The sequence below is a fragment of the Trachurus japonicus genome, chromosome 19 (genome assembly GCF_045865225.1).
Source record: "Trachurus japonicus isolate A0001 chromosome 19, Traja_1.0".
Taxonomy (NCBI): Eukaryota; Metazoa; Chordata; class Actinopteri; order Carangiformes; family Carangidae; genus Trachurus; species Trachurus japonicus.
Genome location: NC_140925.1, coordinates 12,866,077 through 12,883,530, shown reverse-complemented (window position 1 = coordinate 12,883,530; position 17,454 = coordinate 12,866,077). Strand labels below are relative to the sequence as shown.

General features: G+C 41.1%; 2 protein-coding genes across 3 annotated transcripts in view; both read right to left on the bottom strand.

The window, feature by feature from the left end:
• Nucleotides 1–3,258, bottom strand: part of LOC146967562 (uncharacterized) — a 39,647-nt gene extending 36,389 nt beyond the window's left edge. Inside the window, exons 1-3 of one of the 2 annotated variants that reach the window (XM_085762491.1) lie at nucleotides 3,193–3,258; nucleotides 2,349–2,438; nucleotides 16–632 (exon numbers count right to left, since the gene is read on the bottom strand). In XM_085762491.1, the coding sequence (XP_085618617.1) occupies nucleotides 16–621 (606 nt within the window). In that variant the 5' untranslated portion in view covers nucleotides 622–632; nucleotides 2,349–2,438; nucleotides 3,193–3,258. Of the gene's footprint in view, nucleotides 1–15; nucleotides 633–1,272; nucleotides 1,360–2,348; nucleotides 2,439–3,192 lie in introns of those variants that run through there. The other variant, XM_085762492.1, reaches the window with a different exon arrangement.
• A 1,993-nt stretch (nucleotides 3,259–5,251) lies between these two features.
• On the bottom strand, nucleotides 5,252–13,379 carry LOC146967561 (sulfotransferase 2B1-like). Its single transcript, XM_085761600.1, has 6 exons — nucleotides 13,159–13,379; nucleotides 7,807–8,018; nucleotides 6,064–6,190; nucleotides 5,884–5,978; nucleotides 5,607–5,787; nucleotides 5,252–5,433 (listed from the first exon to the last, which is right to left on the bottom strand). The coding sequence occupies exons 1-6, from the start codon at nucleotides 13,295–13,297 to the stop codon at nucleotides 5,324–5,326; spliced, it is 864 nt and encodes a 287-aa protein (XP_085617726.1). The 5' UTR covers nucleotides 13,298–13,379; the 3' UTR covers nucleotides 5,252–5,323.
• Between the last annotated feature and the right edge of the window lie 4,075 nt (nucleotides 13,380–17,454).

The window sequence follows — 17,454 nt, the reverse complement described above, 5'->3', positions numbered from 1 at the left end:
TTCTCTGTAACTGACCTCTAAGACCCTCTGGTACAGCTGCTGCTGGGTCAACGGCTCAGCTGGCTTGGCCACATCGAAGAGTGAGTTAGCAGGATTAAAGAGGGTGGAGAAAAGCGATGAGGTGGAAGTCAAAGGAGGACCAAGGAAGCTGAGTCCTGATTGAGTGAGAGGCGCAGAATTAGGTTTGACCTCTTCCTGTGGCATGGTGACAGTAGGTGTACTGCTCCTGTCTCCTGGAGGCAATCCTGTTGTCGGGGGATTTGTGAGCCTGATGTCCGCTCCAGCTCCAGCTCCAGCTCCAGCTCCAGCTCCAGCTCCAGCTCCAGATGCAGATGCAGATGCAGATGCAGATGCAGGTACAGATGCAGATGCAGATCCAGATGCATCTTGAGTTGCAGCCTTCTTCACATTATGGTGAGCTTTGTGAATCACCACCTTCCGATCTACGACCAGATCCTTCCCCAAGGAGGCCACCAGGTCCACCGTGGACTTGGCGCCCAGGTCGGACAGTTTTAGGTTCTCGTGGTACTTCTTGTTGTAGAATAGAGCCAGTTGTTTCAGGGGGATTCCAGCTGGGTACTCCTTCACCATCAACACTATTTTCTCCCGAACCTTATCCATGTTGAGTAACACTGTCGGGGCAAAAAGACACGGCTGTTAAATACTGCAGAGGATTTAACCAGTTGTCTGTGTGCTCACCATCATCGCCTCCATCTTCAGTTACTCTCTCTGATCACATGTCAAGTCACTTCACTTCACTATCCCTATTCACACCAGTTAGGCTGGATGATACACACCTCACCTCTGTCACACACACTATTCAAGAATGGGTGGGACACCAGAGGAGCCAGATGCCAAAGAAAATCTCTTGCCAGCAGCTTAACATCATTTTGTTATGTGCACTACAAACCTGGTGGCATTATCAAAATGTCATAACATGAAGTAGCTCTAATTTAAATTTACCATGAACTACTTAGAGAGACACAACCCTCACAGGGCAGATCTTAAACACACTGAACATGAAACAGACTCAAAAGACTTGAGAACTTGATCTGCAGAAAATGTAGATGAAAGTTCAACAAAACCTTTTGAAAATCCTGTTTTATCAAAAATAAAATCCATACCTCTGTCTTTTCACTTCATTAAACCCCATTACAGAACTAATAATCACTATAAAGTTTGTATCAACATATCACCGGTAGTAATTAGAGGCACAACAGTGGTAAATCTGCATGAGGAATAAATAGAGAACAGAGTTCAGGTTTCTCTTACCTATTCTTTCAAACGACAAGTTGTGTGCTTCAGCTCTGTCAAAAGTTCAACTACTGTCTAGCACCAAGCAACAACCTTCCTGTTTATACTCCCCCTCCCTCGTCTGTGTTTCATTCTCTGTTCAACTGCTGAGAAAGGAAACTGAAAGTAGCACGCAGGCTCAGTCAGACAAATGGCTGACAATGGCCAGTAGTTTAACTCTCATATTCCTGGAAATAGTCACACAACGCCACAGTCACAGTCATGACAAGATGGACAGTGAAGCATTGAAGCAACGTCCTATCTGTCTGTCAAAACCTCCTCTGCAGTCGACAACAACCTCTTTATGTTCACAGGACATGTAAAACAGAGTTAATGAATGTTAAAGTAAGCAGCAGTTGGATAGTAAAGAGAAAATGCAAAAAACCTGACATATTGGACCAAGTCTAGATGACATATCAAATTTGGACTGGAAGCATACTGAGTAACTTCAGTGTTATGGTAATGATACTGTACTAACAAGATGATGTAGTGGTGAAACTTAAGTAAAACTGCACTGTAAGGAGACCAATGACACAGCAAGAGCAAAGGGATGATGATGATGTGACTAAGAAGGAAAGAAAAACTGGTGTGGCTCTGTCCTCGCCCAGCTGGTTCACCAGCTCATGCATAAAAACCATGTGACCTGATATCAGTAACATTCCACTAGTGCAAACAAAACTCAAGGAAATGAAACGCACGTTCAGTGGATTTTAAAATATTCTACCTGTCTGTTGCCCTGTCTTGTTTTGATAATATTGGCCTTTTGGTACCAGTGTGTCAAGTTTCAGTCAATATGAACTACATTTAGCAGCCTGACCTTATATGTTCCAGCGGTATTGATATTTTCAATAAGGGTACCATCTAGAATGCAGATTTGAAGATTTGTGTCAGTTTCCTTTAGTATTGAAAAAAATAACTTTGTTTTATCTGCACTTAAAGTGAGTTTAAAATAGAAATTATTAAGGGACCTGCTTGTGTTATTAAATCAGATTTAAAATCACCAACTTTTAAGCATTGTTTAATATGCATGGTCCACAAGCCACAACATACTGTACCTTAGTCAGCTTTGAAACCATGTGGTCATTGCATCTTATCCTTTCTCCCCATCAACAGATCTGACTGCAGCTTATTGGATGGAGAGACCACTGTGCAGAAGATGGGGATGAAAACAAGAGAAGGCAGTGATGAGACCTATTTTATATACAGTCTATGGATGAGACTGTTCCTGATTTACCTTTACCCGAGCAGAACGAGATTGGTGAAAATAATTCCACCAGACTACAGGGGCACATGTGAAGGCAGCTTTTATGTCAGATTTCTTACTTATTTTTACTTACAAAATGCATAATGTACATCTCAATTTAACTTCCATTATTAGCTATAATGACAGTTACTGCAGCATTGTATCGTGATTTTATATTATGTAATATAAAGAACACTGGTGTGGCTCCATAACAACTGGTAGCAGCAACAGACGACTGCAGACGCTGCACAGACAGAACGGTGTCAGTTGTTGGCAGACGAACGCCGTCGCGTTACGTGCTAACCACAGACCAGAGCTAGCTAAACATGGCGGACTGACTCTCCAGCTAAGTTACTTGTTAATGCGCCAGTAAGGCCCCGTTTGTTGCATTTGTTGGGTGTGAATGTGTTCTTTCTATATTCTCGTTCTTGCGGAGGGAACTACAACACAGCACCACCGCACCGGGGCCGCTTACTTGAGCTACTGGCACTGCTATTCTTGCTAACTAACGTTAGCAAAGTAGAGGAACTACCGCCGTAAAACTTCATTTCAATGATGTAAGTTAATTTACGAATATCGTTGGAACGGGCACAGTTTATACATTACAGAAACGTAACGCTGTAAAGTACAGTACGATACAAAGAAGCCGAACTTACTAATTTAACGTTGTTTTTGTCTACCACTGCTAGCCGGCTACCTAGCAACAACATGCTGCGTTCAAGTTACATGACAAAGATAGTAAATAAGAGCTTTTATATATATTTATTAAAACAAAAACAGAAAAACACCGGTTCTAATATTGTTGATGAATGTTCACCATTTAACCCAAAAAATGCATTTCAACCTGCTTTATGTTGGTTCATAGTTTTGGGGAATTTACACCTGCTTTGCTTGTGTGAAACAAAACGCTGAAGAGGAAATAAACTAGTGATTTTTTTTGTGTTTTTTTGGAAGACTTATTAGGTCACGTGAACAAAGCTGAGTCTGGTGCTCAGAGTTTATACCTGTTATCCAACACCTACTCTGTCCTTACAAAATAAAGTTAGTGAAGTGGCTGCATGATGTGAAAACTCAGAGTGAACCCTGAGATGAGGGATGAGAGGTAACTCTGTGTCAGTCACCATGGTAACTGACTCTGTGAACCTGCTGACCTCATAATGCACCTCATAATGCCTAAATCCAACAAACATTTGATCCAAATTTATATAGGTTGAAGTTGAAAAAATATGTATAAAAATGATAATAAGGTAAAAAATAAATAAATAAAAAATACTCACTTGCCTAATAATTCTACACACAGTGTATGTTTCTCGTAACAAAAATCGACCCTATCATATAGGTGAAGGAGGGATAAGCATAGTCTGATTTGCTCTTTCACAGAAAATGTATAATTGATTTTTATTTTGTTTTAACTTTGTGAAAGGTCTTGGCGGTGTATGCATTTGGGTGTTCTGGAATATATCAAATAACATGTGTTTTATAACATGCATCTGCTGTGTCATAAAATGAAAACTGAATGAACTGATTTTAATGACTTTTTTTTTCTTGCCACATTATTCCTATAATTCATACATAGTGTTTCAGTGTTGCCCAGCAGAGGGCAGCGTAGACCAGCTAATGCTCAATGTAAAGTACTGGTGTCAATTCACAGAGAAGGAGTTTGTTTCAGTAGATTGTGAAGATTTCAATGCTACATAATCTAGTCATAATTTTGAGGTGGGAACCTGTGGAGCTAATCAGTTAAATGGACATACTGTATAATGTTCTGTCATTAGATCCTCTTGGTCAAACATGATTCCAGTGGAAGTGACAGTTCAAAGTTTCAACTTTAGTTAAAATACTGTACTCTGATTCAAAAGTCATCTTTCTTTGTCAGTGAATTGTTTTGTGCTCTATTGTGTTCTCAATTTTTGTCATTTATGAATTCTAGTAGTGGTAAACTCAGCAAACATTAAAAACTCAGTGAATCTCTCTTTATTTCTAACCCTTCAAACACAGATTAGAACATGGCCTCTGGTGAGGGTTCCTTCCTCTGAATCATCTTTATGTAATGTAGCACGGTTACAACACTGACAGGTTCAGACGTGGCTGACAGTAAATGTGAAACAAGACAAAGACTCGGTTGTTTTGTTTGAAAAGGTAAAGAAATTAATCTCTTTTTTACGAGCATGAGTTTTTCTTACAGTAGAACATTCATCACAGAATAACAACAAATCAAAATGCAACGAAACTATGCAAAGAGTAATAACAATAAAAAAACTTTTCCAATGTAGCTGTCACGATGGAGGTCCAATTACTGGTCATTGTTTTTTGTTTTTAGTCTAGGCCCAGTCTTCAGCCGGTCAACATACAAGGGAAGGACATTGGGCCTGCTCAGACTTGGTAAAATACTGGATGTCTTTTAAAACTTAATTACTTATATAGCACCATCATTTCATTTAAAAAAAAATGTAACACGAAGTGCTTCACGGGTTAGAAGTTAAAAGACCTGACACCTCGCACACTCACCGTGGGTTTTTGTTCTCACATAGGAGACCTAGGTAATGTAAAAGCAGGTCGGATAGGCCCAAGACCGTTAAGACGTTTGAAAACTAATAAAATAACCTTAAAATTGATATCCTTGTGAGTGATGTAGGCTATGTGCATCACTATTAAGAACTTGTGGTCATATCATTAGGTCTGAGGTCTGTCCACCAAGTCTCTGTGTAGACATGATGAGCCTCCTATGCACACTTTCAGCAAGAGTGTCAGATAATTGGTCAGACATACAGAATACTTAATGACCTTTTAATCCCATGCAAACCTAAACTTGACATCCTTCATTTTGTCTTTGTAGACTGAATCAAAGAGCTCTGCTTCCGACGCTGTCAGATGGTTTTTCCAGTCTCCAGCAATTCCTGCAACATAAGAGGAAGAGGAAACAGATGAGATTGAGTGTAGTCTTCTTATATGAAATAAGCTATTTTATGATTTTTATATCTAGAGGTAAAATGTGTGAGCTGTTGGCATTTCACATATTAAGAAAAAGTGCCACAGGGTAGGAACACCCGTGTCATTAAGTGAAACACACCTTTCCTGAGGAATTCAGTCTTGGACTGGTCCATGAATTCCTTAGGAACAGTAGAGTAGTTTGACATGTTGTTCTGCTTCATGTTCTTGAACAAACAGCGTTCTGCTATCTTCTCTATCACCTCAGAATCCAGAGGTTTCTCCAGGAACTGAGCAAGTCTGGACACAGAGTCCTTCAGGTCCTGAAACAAAGACAACCAGAGCAGTGATGGGTCAGAACTGCTCAGAGACTCTCAGAGGGTTACGAGGAGGTTTTGAGGAGTGTTTCTGAATCTCACCATGATCATCTCTTCATAGGTGATGTACATTATGTGCTCTTTATCTTCAGCGTTCAGCCAGCCTTTCACATGATCAAACCAGGAGCCAAACATGACTGGAAGAGACAGAAAATCACACTTATACCATTATCCCTTTATTCAGTTGTTTGTATCTGTCACTTGGATAAATAAGAGTCCAACCTTTTCCATCCAGGAATTTGTGTAGGAACTCGCTCTGTGAACCTGGGTTCACCAGGAAAGAAGACATCCCATGGTAATGAAAGGAGGATATGAACACATCTCTGGGGTTCCTCATCACATAAATGACCTGCAGGGATCACAACACATCCTTAATCATTTATAGAACATGGACCAGTCCGCCTGTTTCAATCCTGCATCCCATAACCGTCTCAATTCAGAGGTTGCATCTTTCGGAGGAGGTGGTCTATCACAGTGGTTCTCAAACTTTTTTACGTCAAGGACTCCTAAATTGACATAAATTAGACCACGGACCCCAACTGGAAATTTTTTTTGAAGCAAACATAAATACACAAATATGTGTTCATTTTTAGGAAATGTACCTTAATTAGGGCCAATGGCATGAATTTTTGGAGAAAAAAAGTGGTAAGATTTCTAAAAAAGTTTTTAAAAAATCTTCTGGAAAAAAGTGGTGAAATTTTACAACAATTCTAGAAAAAAGTTGAAAAATTTCTCAAAAAAGTTAAAAAATTTTTTTAGAAAAAGTGTTAAAATAAACAAATTATTATTTAAGTATATTTTTGGGGGGCTTTTTCACCTTTAATGGAAAGTACAGTTGAGAGAGAGACAGGAAATGGGGAGGCAGAGAGGGGGGGTGACATGCAGGAAAGGGCCTCTTGATGTGGGATTCGAACCGGGGCCGCCTGCAGTGAGGACTGTAGCCTCAACACATGTGGCGGCTGCTCTAACTGAGATAAAAAAGTTTTTAAAAATTCTAGAAAAGGTGTTAGAATTTCTCTCTCTATATATAAAAAATCTAAAAAAAAAAAAAAAAATTAAAATTCTAGAAAAAAAATGGTAAAATTTCTAGGAAAAGTTGGGGACCCCCTCGAACCCTCTCAAGCACTCCTGGCTCAGAGATGAGATCATCAGGTCAGAGGTTAGTAGGTCAACCTACACCCGGATGTTGATAACAGCTAATCCCGGACTCCCGGAGAGGGGAATAGCACTATAGCGTATCATAAAATATTAATGAAATTAATGAATGAGTTCGGTGGCAGATAATGTGTTATTTAGAGGCTCTCGGCTGGATCTAATTTCGTTGGAATGACTTGTATTGACACCAAAGTTATTTGGGTGAGAAAATGATTTTATGCAAGAAATAAGGTCCAGATTGTAAAAAAAAAAAAAAAAAACAGCAATTCCCCTTTAACATTGTGTGGTGAACAAGAGGTGTTAAGGCCCTTGGTGCTGTTTGTACCAGGCTTCAAACTGAGCTGCAACCCTCATGCTCTCAGTCACTGTTATTGGCCTAATATTAAATAATTCATTATTATGTTTTAATCTGTGTATTTGACTAGCTTTTTTTTTGTCATTTTGGATTCAAAAGAATCCATAAGAACCACAATCAGTAAAGTTCTAAAGATATCCACCCCATCGCTCAAGATGTTTTCTGAATTTGCAGTGCGTTTGTTTATTTGCACCTGTTTTCTTAGGTTACAAGGTCCTTTCAGGTAAATGAAAACATAAAAGTTAGCCTATAATTATCATGCCTTTTGTAATAGCACACATGTTTATATATCATAATGTAAAATGCACACAAGTCATTGTCAATCAGTCCCATAATTCACCTTTGGTTGTGCTATGAAAGCACGAAGTGACTGCCGTAAAAAAAAAAAAAAACAGTCCTTGCCCTGTTCTGACTTGGTTTCGGGTAAGTGTTAGATTCATATGTAATAGATTTACCTTGGGCTTAACTTGAAAGAAGCTTGGAGGCATCATGTCATATTGGAAATGTGTACTAAACATGCGAGGAGATGGCCTGTTCTCCAGATCAAGGTTGCAGGCCCGATTCTCCTCCAGCCAGGGAACACGGTCCCAGTTAGGAAGAGTCTCCACAGAGGCCGGATCTCCTCCACTCATGATCAGAGGGACAATCTCCTGCGTCCAGGTCGTACCTGAGTAAAGCAAATAAGAGGTTTCTGATATGTTGGGGTTGTTACACTACTGGTTGTTATTAATCTTGTATCTTTTGATCAACTGAGCTTGGAGTGCAACTCATAAACATGTGTGGATGGTGTGTGAGGGGCTCTAAAAAAGCTAAGCCAAGTATCATAACCACTGTTTTAAGTTTGATGCAGTAAATGTACGTATGTTCAATTACAGTAAGGGCTTGGTCTCATAATACAAAGGGAAAGATGGTGTATCTTTGCAGTCATTGTAATGCTGTTATAGTTGTTTAATCAATATGAAAGAGTTAAGTGGGGAAACACTTTTCTCATTGCTCCAATTATCCCACTGGATTTGCAGTGTCACTTAACAGATGTAATGGTGATGTTTTGGAGTCTTCTATTTCACTTTCACTTTTTTATTTAACTCACGACCAAGTGTATAGAACACAAACATTAGATAATAAAGCGTAGCAAGTAGCAGGCCTACATGTACATGCTTTCCATCTCTGACAATTGGAGGAAAAAAGAAACAGAAAAAAAGATAAATAAATAATCAAAAATATCACTTAAACAATGGAAGGACGCTCTTCAGAAAGGTACCTAACTTATAAATAACTTTTTTTCTTTATCAGACTGTAGTACAAAATTAGTTTAAACAGATGGATGACTAACATAATACTTTGGGAGATATTTTTCTCTGAAATTTATAATACTTGTGTCCTTGCACTCAAATAAAATATGAAACTCATCACCAAGACGTTATTGTCACAAAGGTATACAAAACCTCTGACTTCTATGTAGGCCTTTATACCTTCCAATGACTTTTGGTATTCTAGTGTTATTCACTCTGAAATTGCAGATGACCTGTCTAAACTTTGGATTTACTTTTCTGGTTTGAACTCCTGTTTAAGCTCTATCTCAATGTCACATGATGTCATGCTACCAAGTTCACTTTTCCATGTTTACAGGAACTGTAGTCTCTGTCTCTTTTCAACAGTTAGCTTCAGCCAGTCAGTGTTGATACATTTTTAAGCCAGCCAAAGGTACAACAAACCGCAGTCATCCAAATAAATAGTAGGATGAACTTTATTGTTCCACCAGGTCCACCATGCTGCTGCCATTAAAAAGACAGCATACACAATGTAGTAGCCGATTGTCAAACAAATAAAAGTTTCAAATCAAACTTCAAATTAAACAAATCAAAGGGCCACTGTTGCATCATGGGTTGTGATGTACTTGGATGGGAAAAACATAATGTCCAAACAAATGTCCACTTTCAACAAAAATCATGGTTTATTTAACCAAAAAGTGAGCAAACAAAGAACAAAGAAAATTCCAGTGCCTCTCCCACTCCGGGAAAAAGACATTTGCCCACCCAGGTGCATGCTGGTCCCTTACCGACAGCGACAGCCTACCTATATAACTTCAGGTGCCCCCCCTAATGTGCCCAAATGGAAAAAAAACACAAATAATAAACAAGAAACACCTAAACTAAACAAATAATAAACTAGAATACTAATAGAGATCTAATCATAATGAAATCAAATAAATTGATTAAGAATAACCAAAACTGATTGATTAAGAATAACCAAAACTAAATACTCACTAAACAAAATACTAAACTAAACAGCACTAAATACTAACAATAAATAAATAGCTCCAACACACATTGCAACAATGTACATTCAGCATCCGCTTCTAAAACACATACACAAATGAGATCAAGTGCTCAATTCATGGCCACTGTTTAAAGCAGATATCAGTGGAATGTTTTTGTTAATATAAGTCCTAAATAGTCCTATTTTCCGTCAGCAATCACTTACATGAAGTATTTCAGCCTAAACACGAGTCTCTCCGTCACTCTGCTCTGCTGTAACCCGAGGAGAAAATTTTCCTTGTGGGATACAAGTGTTATCCAATGAGGGGAGAGAACGGCATGAAGGGCTGTGTGTGCAGCCAAGGGATGCGCGTGAATGTGGTGACGTAGCACGAGGACCAATTGATGCCTGACAAGGGCGGGGGCTGCTAACTCATGGTGCGTTCACGGAAACTCGTACTTTGTGTTTTTCCTTCCTGTGAAGTCATACCAGTTCGATCTGCTACGAGTTCACGGGTCGGAAGTTACGAGTGGCCGTTATAGGGAACTTTCACAGACAACAGGACGGTAAAAACACGAGCTACGGGTTACCTGGAACGCTACCAAGTCGTAGTTGTGACTTGAAGCTGTAACTTACGGTTTCAAAAGCCTGCCTTGAACGCAGCATTAGCCGAAACGGCCCTGCCACTGATATCTGCTTTAAGAGCCCGATAAACATAGGAAATTTGCTACGGTCTTATTGGTCCTCATCATTTTATCTTGACCTGCACCAACAGGTTCCCAAACCACGCTGTTATACCAAACCTTATCAGACTATCTAAGGCAGCCTGATGAAACATGATCATAAACTTTTGATCAACACACGTGAACTCAAAGATGATGCCGGAAATCTTTGCTGTAATCTGCCACATGGATAGACTGTTGACATGTGCGAGGTGCTCCAGGTGCGAGACTCATCAATAAAAAACACCAAGATATTTATATGACGAGACCTGTGCGACATTTTGGTTGTGGGTGACCACCGTCAACACTCCTGGGGTCAAACACAGCCTCCTCTGTCTTACTGGCATTCAAAACATCAAAACATGATTCTTGTCATACCAGTCCACAAATGTGTTGATCGCTGAGAAGCCGTCAGAAATGTCACAGTCTTTTTTCAGAAGCGATAAAATAGCTGTGTCATCTGAGAATTTGATTATATGATTGTCGGAATACTGATTTCAACACTCATCCATATAAAAGGTGAAAAGTTGAAACTATTTGAATTTAAAGGAAAATGTAAAGGAATTTGGTTTTTAACACCAATGGAGATTTAAGTGACACTCCAAATGAAGAGATGAATTATCTGTGGTTTGCTCTCAGATCCACCAGCCACTGAGCACGGGTGTTATGTGACACTGTCTTGCATATTCTGTTATAAGCTGCTTTCTTACAGTATCTGTATACAACATCTATTGCACATCTGCCCGTCCTGGGTGAGGGATCCCTCCTCTGTTGCTCACCCTGAGGTTTCTCCTGTTTGTTTGTTTTTGGAGTGGAGAGTTTTTCCTCAGTGGGTGTGAGGGTCAGGGTCTAAGGGCAGAGTATGTTGTTATGATGCTGTGTAAAGCCCTTTGAGATAAACTGTAAAAATTGGCACAAATAAAATTGCCTTTCCTTGCCTTTCTTATAACAATGTACGGCTGATGATTTATCTTCCTTACAGATAAGAAAAGTACCCTGCTGTCCATATTCACTATTCTCAACCAGATGATATTGACAGTCAAACATTTTAGCCTTGTCTTTATATCAAGGAAGATTTAATGATGGACGAAACCTTATTTGTACATATAAGGCAAAACTCAGTGCCTTCAGTCATGCACTCATAGTGTAAGCAGAACTGTTGAGCGCTGGACACAAGAATGCAAATAAAGAGTCAAAGTATCGCCCACAGATCCAGAGACAACCCATAGCCACACACTCCTTCAAGCAGTGGTCTCCTGAAGCCAAGGAGCCTCTGACAGCGAATCAGTCTTTGTTAAGAGGCTAGCAGGTGACTTCAGGTCAGTCGCACTGACTCTGTTCCACGGAGCCAGCCACGGAGCCAGCCCCTCCTACTGTATAGAGATAAGCAAATAGAGACTCTGATAACAGACAACCTCACAGAGACACCACAGTATGTCAGGCTGAAGGCTTGCAGCACAGGAGCACCACAGGGTACTGTACTCTCTCCTGCACATGTCGATCTTCCGGTACAACTCTGAGCTCTGTCATATTCAGAAATACTCGGATGATACAGCGTTAGTCCGCTAATCAGTGATGGAAGAGAGACGGAGTGCAGGAGTCTGATTGAGGACTTTGTGAGGTTCTGCAGGTGTAAACCACACCTAAGACCCTGTCCTTCAAGAGGGGGTCGGTATGGAGGTGGTTCATACAGTATCTACACACATCAGGGGCTGCAGCTGGACCACAGGACTGGTCAGAAAGCATCAAAATGATTTACAGGAACAGGAACAGAACTGGAGCCAACAACATCTGTAAAAAGAACCACTGAGAGTTTCCATCCTGGACAAGTGTCATGGAATTTTTTATGTTTATGACCCTTGAATGAAATTCGAAGATGTTCATGAACTTTAGGTAACCTTCTGGGAAGTTCCACTATTCTGCTCTGTGCAGGGCAATATGCAGGTGTCCGTCTTTGTTCCTGTTATTTTGTGATAGTTATGCTTAAGCAAGCAGTTGTCTCCATATACAAAACCACAGTGCAAATGTCAACATGCTTACAGTGTGTGTATCCTGATGTAACTAAATCTCGGTGTGCACTCTCATGCAGACTTTTGTATGTATGACAGTCCACCTCTTGCAAGATAAAATAAAGTAGTTTAGGATTATGAAAAAACTTGATATTGAAAGCCTTCAACACTTGAATTACTTTTTTAAGATATGTATGTGTGTGTGTGTGTGTGTGTGTGTGTGTGTGTGTGTTTAGTTAGTTTAGTTTATTTTATTTAGCAGACATCTAAATTCAATGGTGCACGGAGGGAACGAAGCCAGTTGGCTTGTACATAAGTTCCACCCAAATTACAACAAGGCAAATTTCTATGGCTTTCTAACATAGGAAAAAAGGAGATAAAGTGCATACATGAACAACGTTATATGAGCAAAATGAACAAAAAAGAGAAAAAATGGAGAGATAAAGAGCAAAGTGATCAGTAACAAATGGAGACAATAGACTTTTTAAAAAGTGGATAGGAAGAAATGGATCTTAGTGAGGGAGGTAGTCCATTCCAAAACATACTGTAGGACCCCTATAAGTCATTAAACTGATGGTGTGATGTGCGGGTGATGGGTAAATATAAAGTAAGATTATTACTGTGTCTAGTGCGGTGAGAATGTACATTATGAGTGAAATTACAAATGCCTGCCTCTGATAAAAATCTGTCAGCTTCTTGGAGTAAATAAAAGTTCAGCTCTTGTTGATCACTGAGTAACAGACAAGAATGAACATTGTGCCCATTTGTTCAATTAATGTGTAATGAAATAAATGTCTCACCTTGATGTGCCACTCACCTGACTTTGGATATGTTGAGATGAGAATATCATCTGTGCAGAAGGTGAAGTCCTCATAGTATTTCAGGCTTTGTGGAGTGTGCATCCATGAAGGCACATGCACTCCTTTATACAGAGAGTAAAGCTCAGCCTCAGTCATAGTCACAGGACAAGACGCTCCAGCTTCAGCTTCTACACTGAGCCTGATTCTCTCACTCTTTCTCTCTCTCTCTCTCTCTCTCTCTCTCTCTCTCTCTCTCTCTCTCACACTCTCTCTCTCTCCCTGAGTCACAAAGGAGTGGCCTCGGTGGTATGCAGTCCACCACCCCTGGAATCAGATTGGCCATCTTCCCTGGTAGAGGCGGGACACAATAATGACTGTAAACTGAGTTCTTGTCTAGAGTTGCAAAATTAGGCTCAAGCGTGCTAAAACTCCACAGAGCAACACTGTGTAGTTGTGATTGACAACGCCTAGAGAGTCAGGAGGATTTAGGTCCCCTCAGTGCACTGATACATAAAGTGGATACAAATTTGAGTTGGTGTAAGTAAACCACAAGGTGGCATCTGAAAGCACAATGTCAGCCTCACACACTGTGGTTTGCAAAACACTAAACACACGTGTATACACAAAGAAGTACATCATGATGTCACTTCCTTGCAATGCCAAAACACTATCAAATTACCACAACTCTGTGCCACATGGTTAAACACACCCATCAGGTATGCAAACACATGACTGCCAAATTGTAGACACACCAAACAGGTTTAAGTACTGTGGAAATGCAGCAGGTGAGTGAGGATGAGAGGAGGAATCCACAGAGGAGAAGAAGGAGGAAGAGGAAGAGGAAGAGGCGGTGCCAGAGGTAGAGGAAGAAGAAGACCTGAAGCAGGAGGAGGCCTGACACCAAATGGACTATTTCCTGAGGACTCTAAGGAAAGTCCACGTCCCCAGAGAGCTGCTGCTGTCCTTCCACCAATGCTCAGTAGAAAGCATCCTCTGCCACCGCATCCTTGTGTGGTTCCGGAGCTGCACCAAAGCCGAGAGGAAGGCGCTACAGAGGGAAATAAAGACGGCACAGTTCATCACCAACACACACCTCCTCGCCCTCGAAGACATCTGCAGGTCCCGTTGCCTACAACGGGCAAACAACATAATAAACTAGAAAATTTCCTCTCGGGAAATTTTGAATGGGCCACGGCTACTGCCGATTTTGCCATCTCTGTCAACATGGGAATCAAACCCACGATCTTAAGGTCAAGACAGAGCTGATCAGACAGACACATGATCATCTTTCTATAAGCACTGATATGGAGGAGCTGTAATCACATTAGGTTAACTGTGTGTGTGTGTGTGTGTGTGTGTGTGTGTGTGTGTGTGTGTGTGTGTGTGTGTGTGTGTTTATCTTGTGTAATAGGGCCAGGACTCAATTAAAACAATTAATCTAATTAATTAGAGGCTTTGTAATTAATTAATCGCAATTAATTGCATTTTAATCGCATATTTATTTGACCTGAGAACAGTGAGAAGCATTTTTTTCACATGGATTTTAGTATACCATTGAATGACTGAATAGCTTAAGCAACAAAACATTGTTTTTTTTTCAAGGTGGTACTTAACCAAGACCAACATGCAAATTATCGATTAATTCATTAATCGATATTTGATACAGATTTAAATGGTCTAGCTAGCTCGGGGAGTCTCTCTCTCTCTCTCTCTATGACTGGTTGACAGCTAGCTAGCTCGGGGAGTCTCTCTCTCTCTCTCTCTACGACTGGTTGACAGCTAGCTAGCTCGGGGAGTCTCTCTCTCTCTCTCTCTACGACTGGTTGACAGCTAGCTAGCTCGGGGAGTCTCTCTCTCTACGACTGGTTGACAGCTAGCTAGCTCGGGGAGTCTCTCTCTCTACGACTGGTTGACAGCTAGCTAGCTCGGGGAGTCTCTCTCTCTACGACTGGTTGACAGCTAGCTAGCTCGGGGAGTCTCTCTCTCTCTCTCTCTACGACTGGTTGACAGCTAGCTAGCTCGGGGAGTCTCTCTCTCTACGACTGGTTGACAGCTAGCTAGCTCGGGGAGTCTCTCTCTCTCTCTCTCTTTACGACTGGTTGACAGCTAGCTAGCTCGGGGAGTCTCTCTCTCTACGACTGGTTGACAGCTAGCTAGCTCGGGGAGTCTCTCTCTCTCTCTCTCCGACTGGTTGACAGCTAGCTAGCTCGGGGAGTCTCTCTCTCTACGACTGGTTGACAGCTAGCTAGCTCGGGGAGTCTCTCTCTCTACGACTGGTTGACAGCTAGCTAGCTCGGGGAGTCTCTCTCTCTACGACTGGTTGACAGCTAGCTAGCTCGGGGAGTCTCTCTCTCTACGACTGGTTGACAGCTAGCTAGCTCGGGGAGTCTCTCTCTCTCTCTCTCTACGACTGGTTGACAGCTAGCTAGCTCGGGGAGTCTCTCTCTCTCTCTCTCTACGACTGGTTGACAGCTAGCTAGCTCGGGGAGTCTCTCTCTCTCTCTCTCTACGACTGGTTGACAGCTAGCTAACCTTCTGCGTTGGACTCCCCTCGGACCCCCAGATGATATATCCGAGTTTGGAGAAATTTTAATTTTTGGTCAAAAAAAAAAAACGTAACACCCCCCCCTGTCGTCTTTTTAAAATGGCCTGTTTGGTTTTTGGTCTTTTTCTCCAAAACCACCGGCCCGATTTCAACCAAACCTTCTGCGTTGGACTCCCCTCTGACCCCCAGATGATATATCCGAGTTTGGAGAAATTTTAATTTTTGGTCAAAAAAAAAAAACGTAACACCCCCCCCTGTCTTCTTTTTAAAATGGCCTGTTTGGTTTTTGGTCATTTTCTCCAAAACCACCGGCCCGATTTCAACCAAACCTTCTGCGTTGGACTCCCCTCGGACCCCCAGATGATATATCCGAGTTTGGAGAAATTTGAAGAAATTTTAATTTTTGGTAAAAAAAAAAAAAGTAACACCCCCCCCTGTCGTCTTTTTAAAATGGCCTGTTTGGTTTTTGGTCATTTTCTCCAAAACCACCGGCCCGATTTCAACCAAAACTTCTGCGTTGGACTCCCCTCGGACCCCCAGATGATATATCCGAGTTTGGAGAAATTTTAATTTTTGGTAAAAAAAAAAAAAGTAACACCCCCCCCTGTCGTCTTTTTAAAATGGCCTGTTTGGTTTTTGGTCTTTTTCTCCAAAACCACCGGCCCGATTTCAACCAAACCTTCTGCGTTGGACTCCCCTCGGACCCCCAGATGATATATCCGAGTTTGGAGAAATTTGAAGAAATTTTAATTTTTGGTAAAAAAAAAAAACGTAACACCCCCCCCTGTCGTCTTTTTAAAATGGCCTGTTTGGTTTTTGGTCATTTTCTCCAAAACCACCGGCCCGATTTCAACCAAACCTTCTGCGTTGGACTCCCCTCGGACCCCCAGATGATATATCTGAGTTTGGAGAAATTTTAACTTTTGGTCAAAAAAAAAAAACGTTACACCCCCCCCTGTCGTCTTTTTAAAATGGCCTGTTTGGTTTTTGGTCATTTTCTCCAAAACCACCGGCCCGATTTCAACCAAACCTTCTGCGTTGGACTCCCCTCGCACCCCCAGATGATATATCCGAGTTTGGAGAAATTTTAATTTTTGGTCAAAAAAAAAAAAAAAGTAACACCCCCCCCTGTCGTCTTTTTAAAATGGCCTGTTTGGTTTTTGGTCATTTTCTCCAAAACCACCGGCCCGATTTCAACCAAACCTTCTGCGTTGGACTCCCCTCGGACCCCCAGATGATATATCCGAGTTTGGAGAAATTAAATTTTTGGTCAAAAGAAAAAAACGTTACACCCCCCCCTGTCGTCTTTTTAAAATGGCCTGTTTGGTTTTTGGTCATTTTCTCCAAAACCACCGGCCCGATTTCAACCAAACCTTCTGCGTTGGACTCCCCTCGGACCCCCAGATGATATATCCGAGTTTGGAGAAATTTGAAGAAATTTTAATTTTTGGTCAAAAAAAAAAAAGTCGTCTTTTTAAAATGGCCTGTTTGGTTTTTGGTCATTTTCTCCAAAACCACCGGCCCGATTTCAACCAAAACTTCTGCGTTATACTCCCCTCGGACCACCAGATGATATATCCGAGTTTGGAGAAATTAAATTTTTGGTCAAAAAAAAAAAAACGTAAGCCGCGCGCCTGTCGTCTTTTTAAAATCGCCTGTTTGGTTTTTGGTCATTTTCTCCAAAACCACCGGCCCGATTTCAACCAAACCTTCTGCGTTGGACTCCCCTCGGACCCCCAGATGATATATCCGAGTTTGGAGAAATTTT

Excerpts from the sequence above, each read along its gene's own strand:
- LOC146967561 (XM_085761600.1), bottom strand. The coding sequence starts at position 13,297 with ATGACTGAGGCTGAGCTTTACTCTCTGTATAAAGGAGTGCATGTGCCT. Across the intron at positions 8,019-13,158 it reads CTCAACATATCCAAAGTCAG|GTACGACCTGGACGCAGGAG; the intron begins GTGAGTGGCACA and ends TGCTTTACTCAG. Across the intron at positions 6,191-7,806 it reads TCTTTCAAGTTAAGCCCAAG|GTCATTTATGTGATGAGGAA; the intron begins GTAAATCTATTA and ends TGATCCCTGCAG.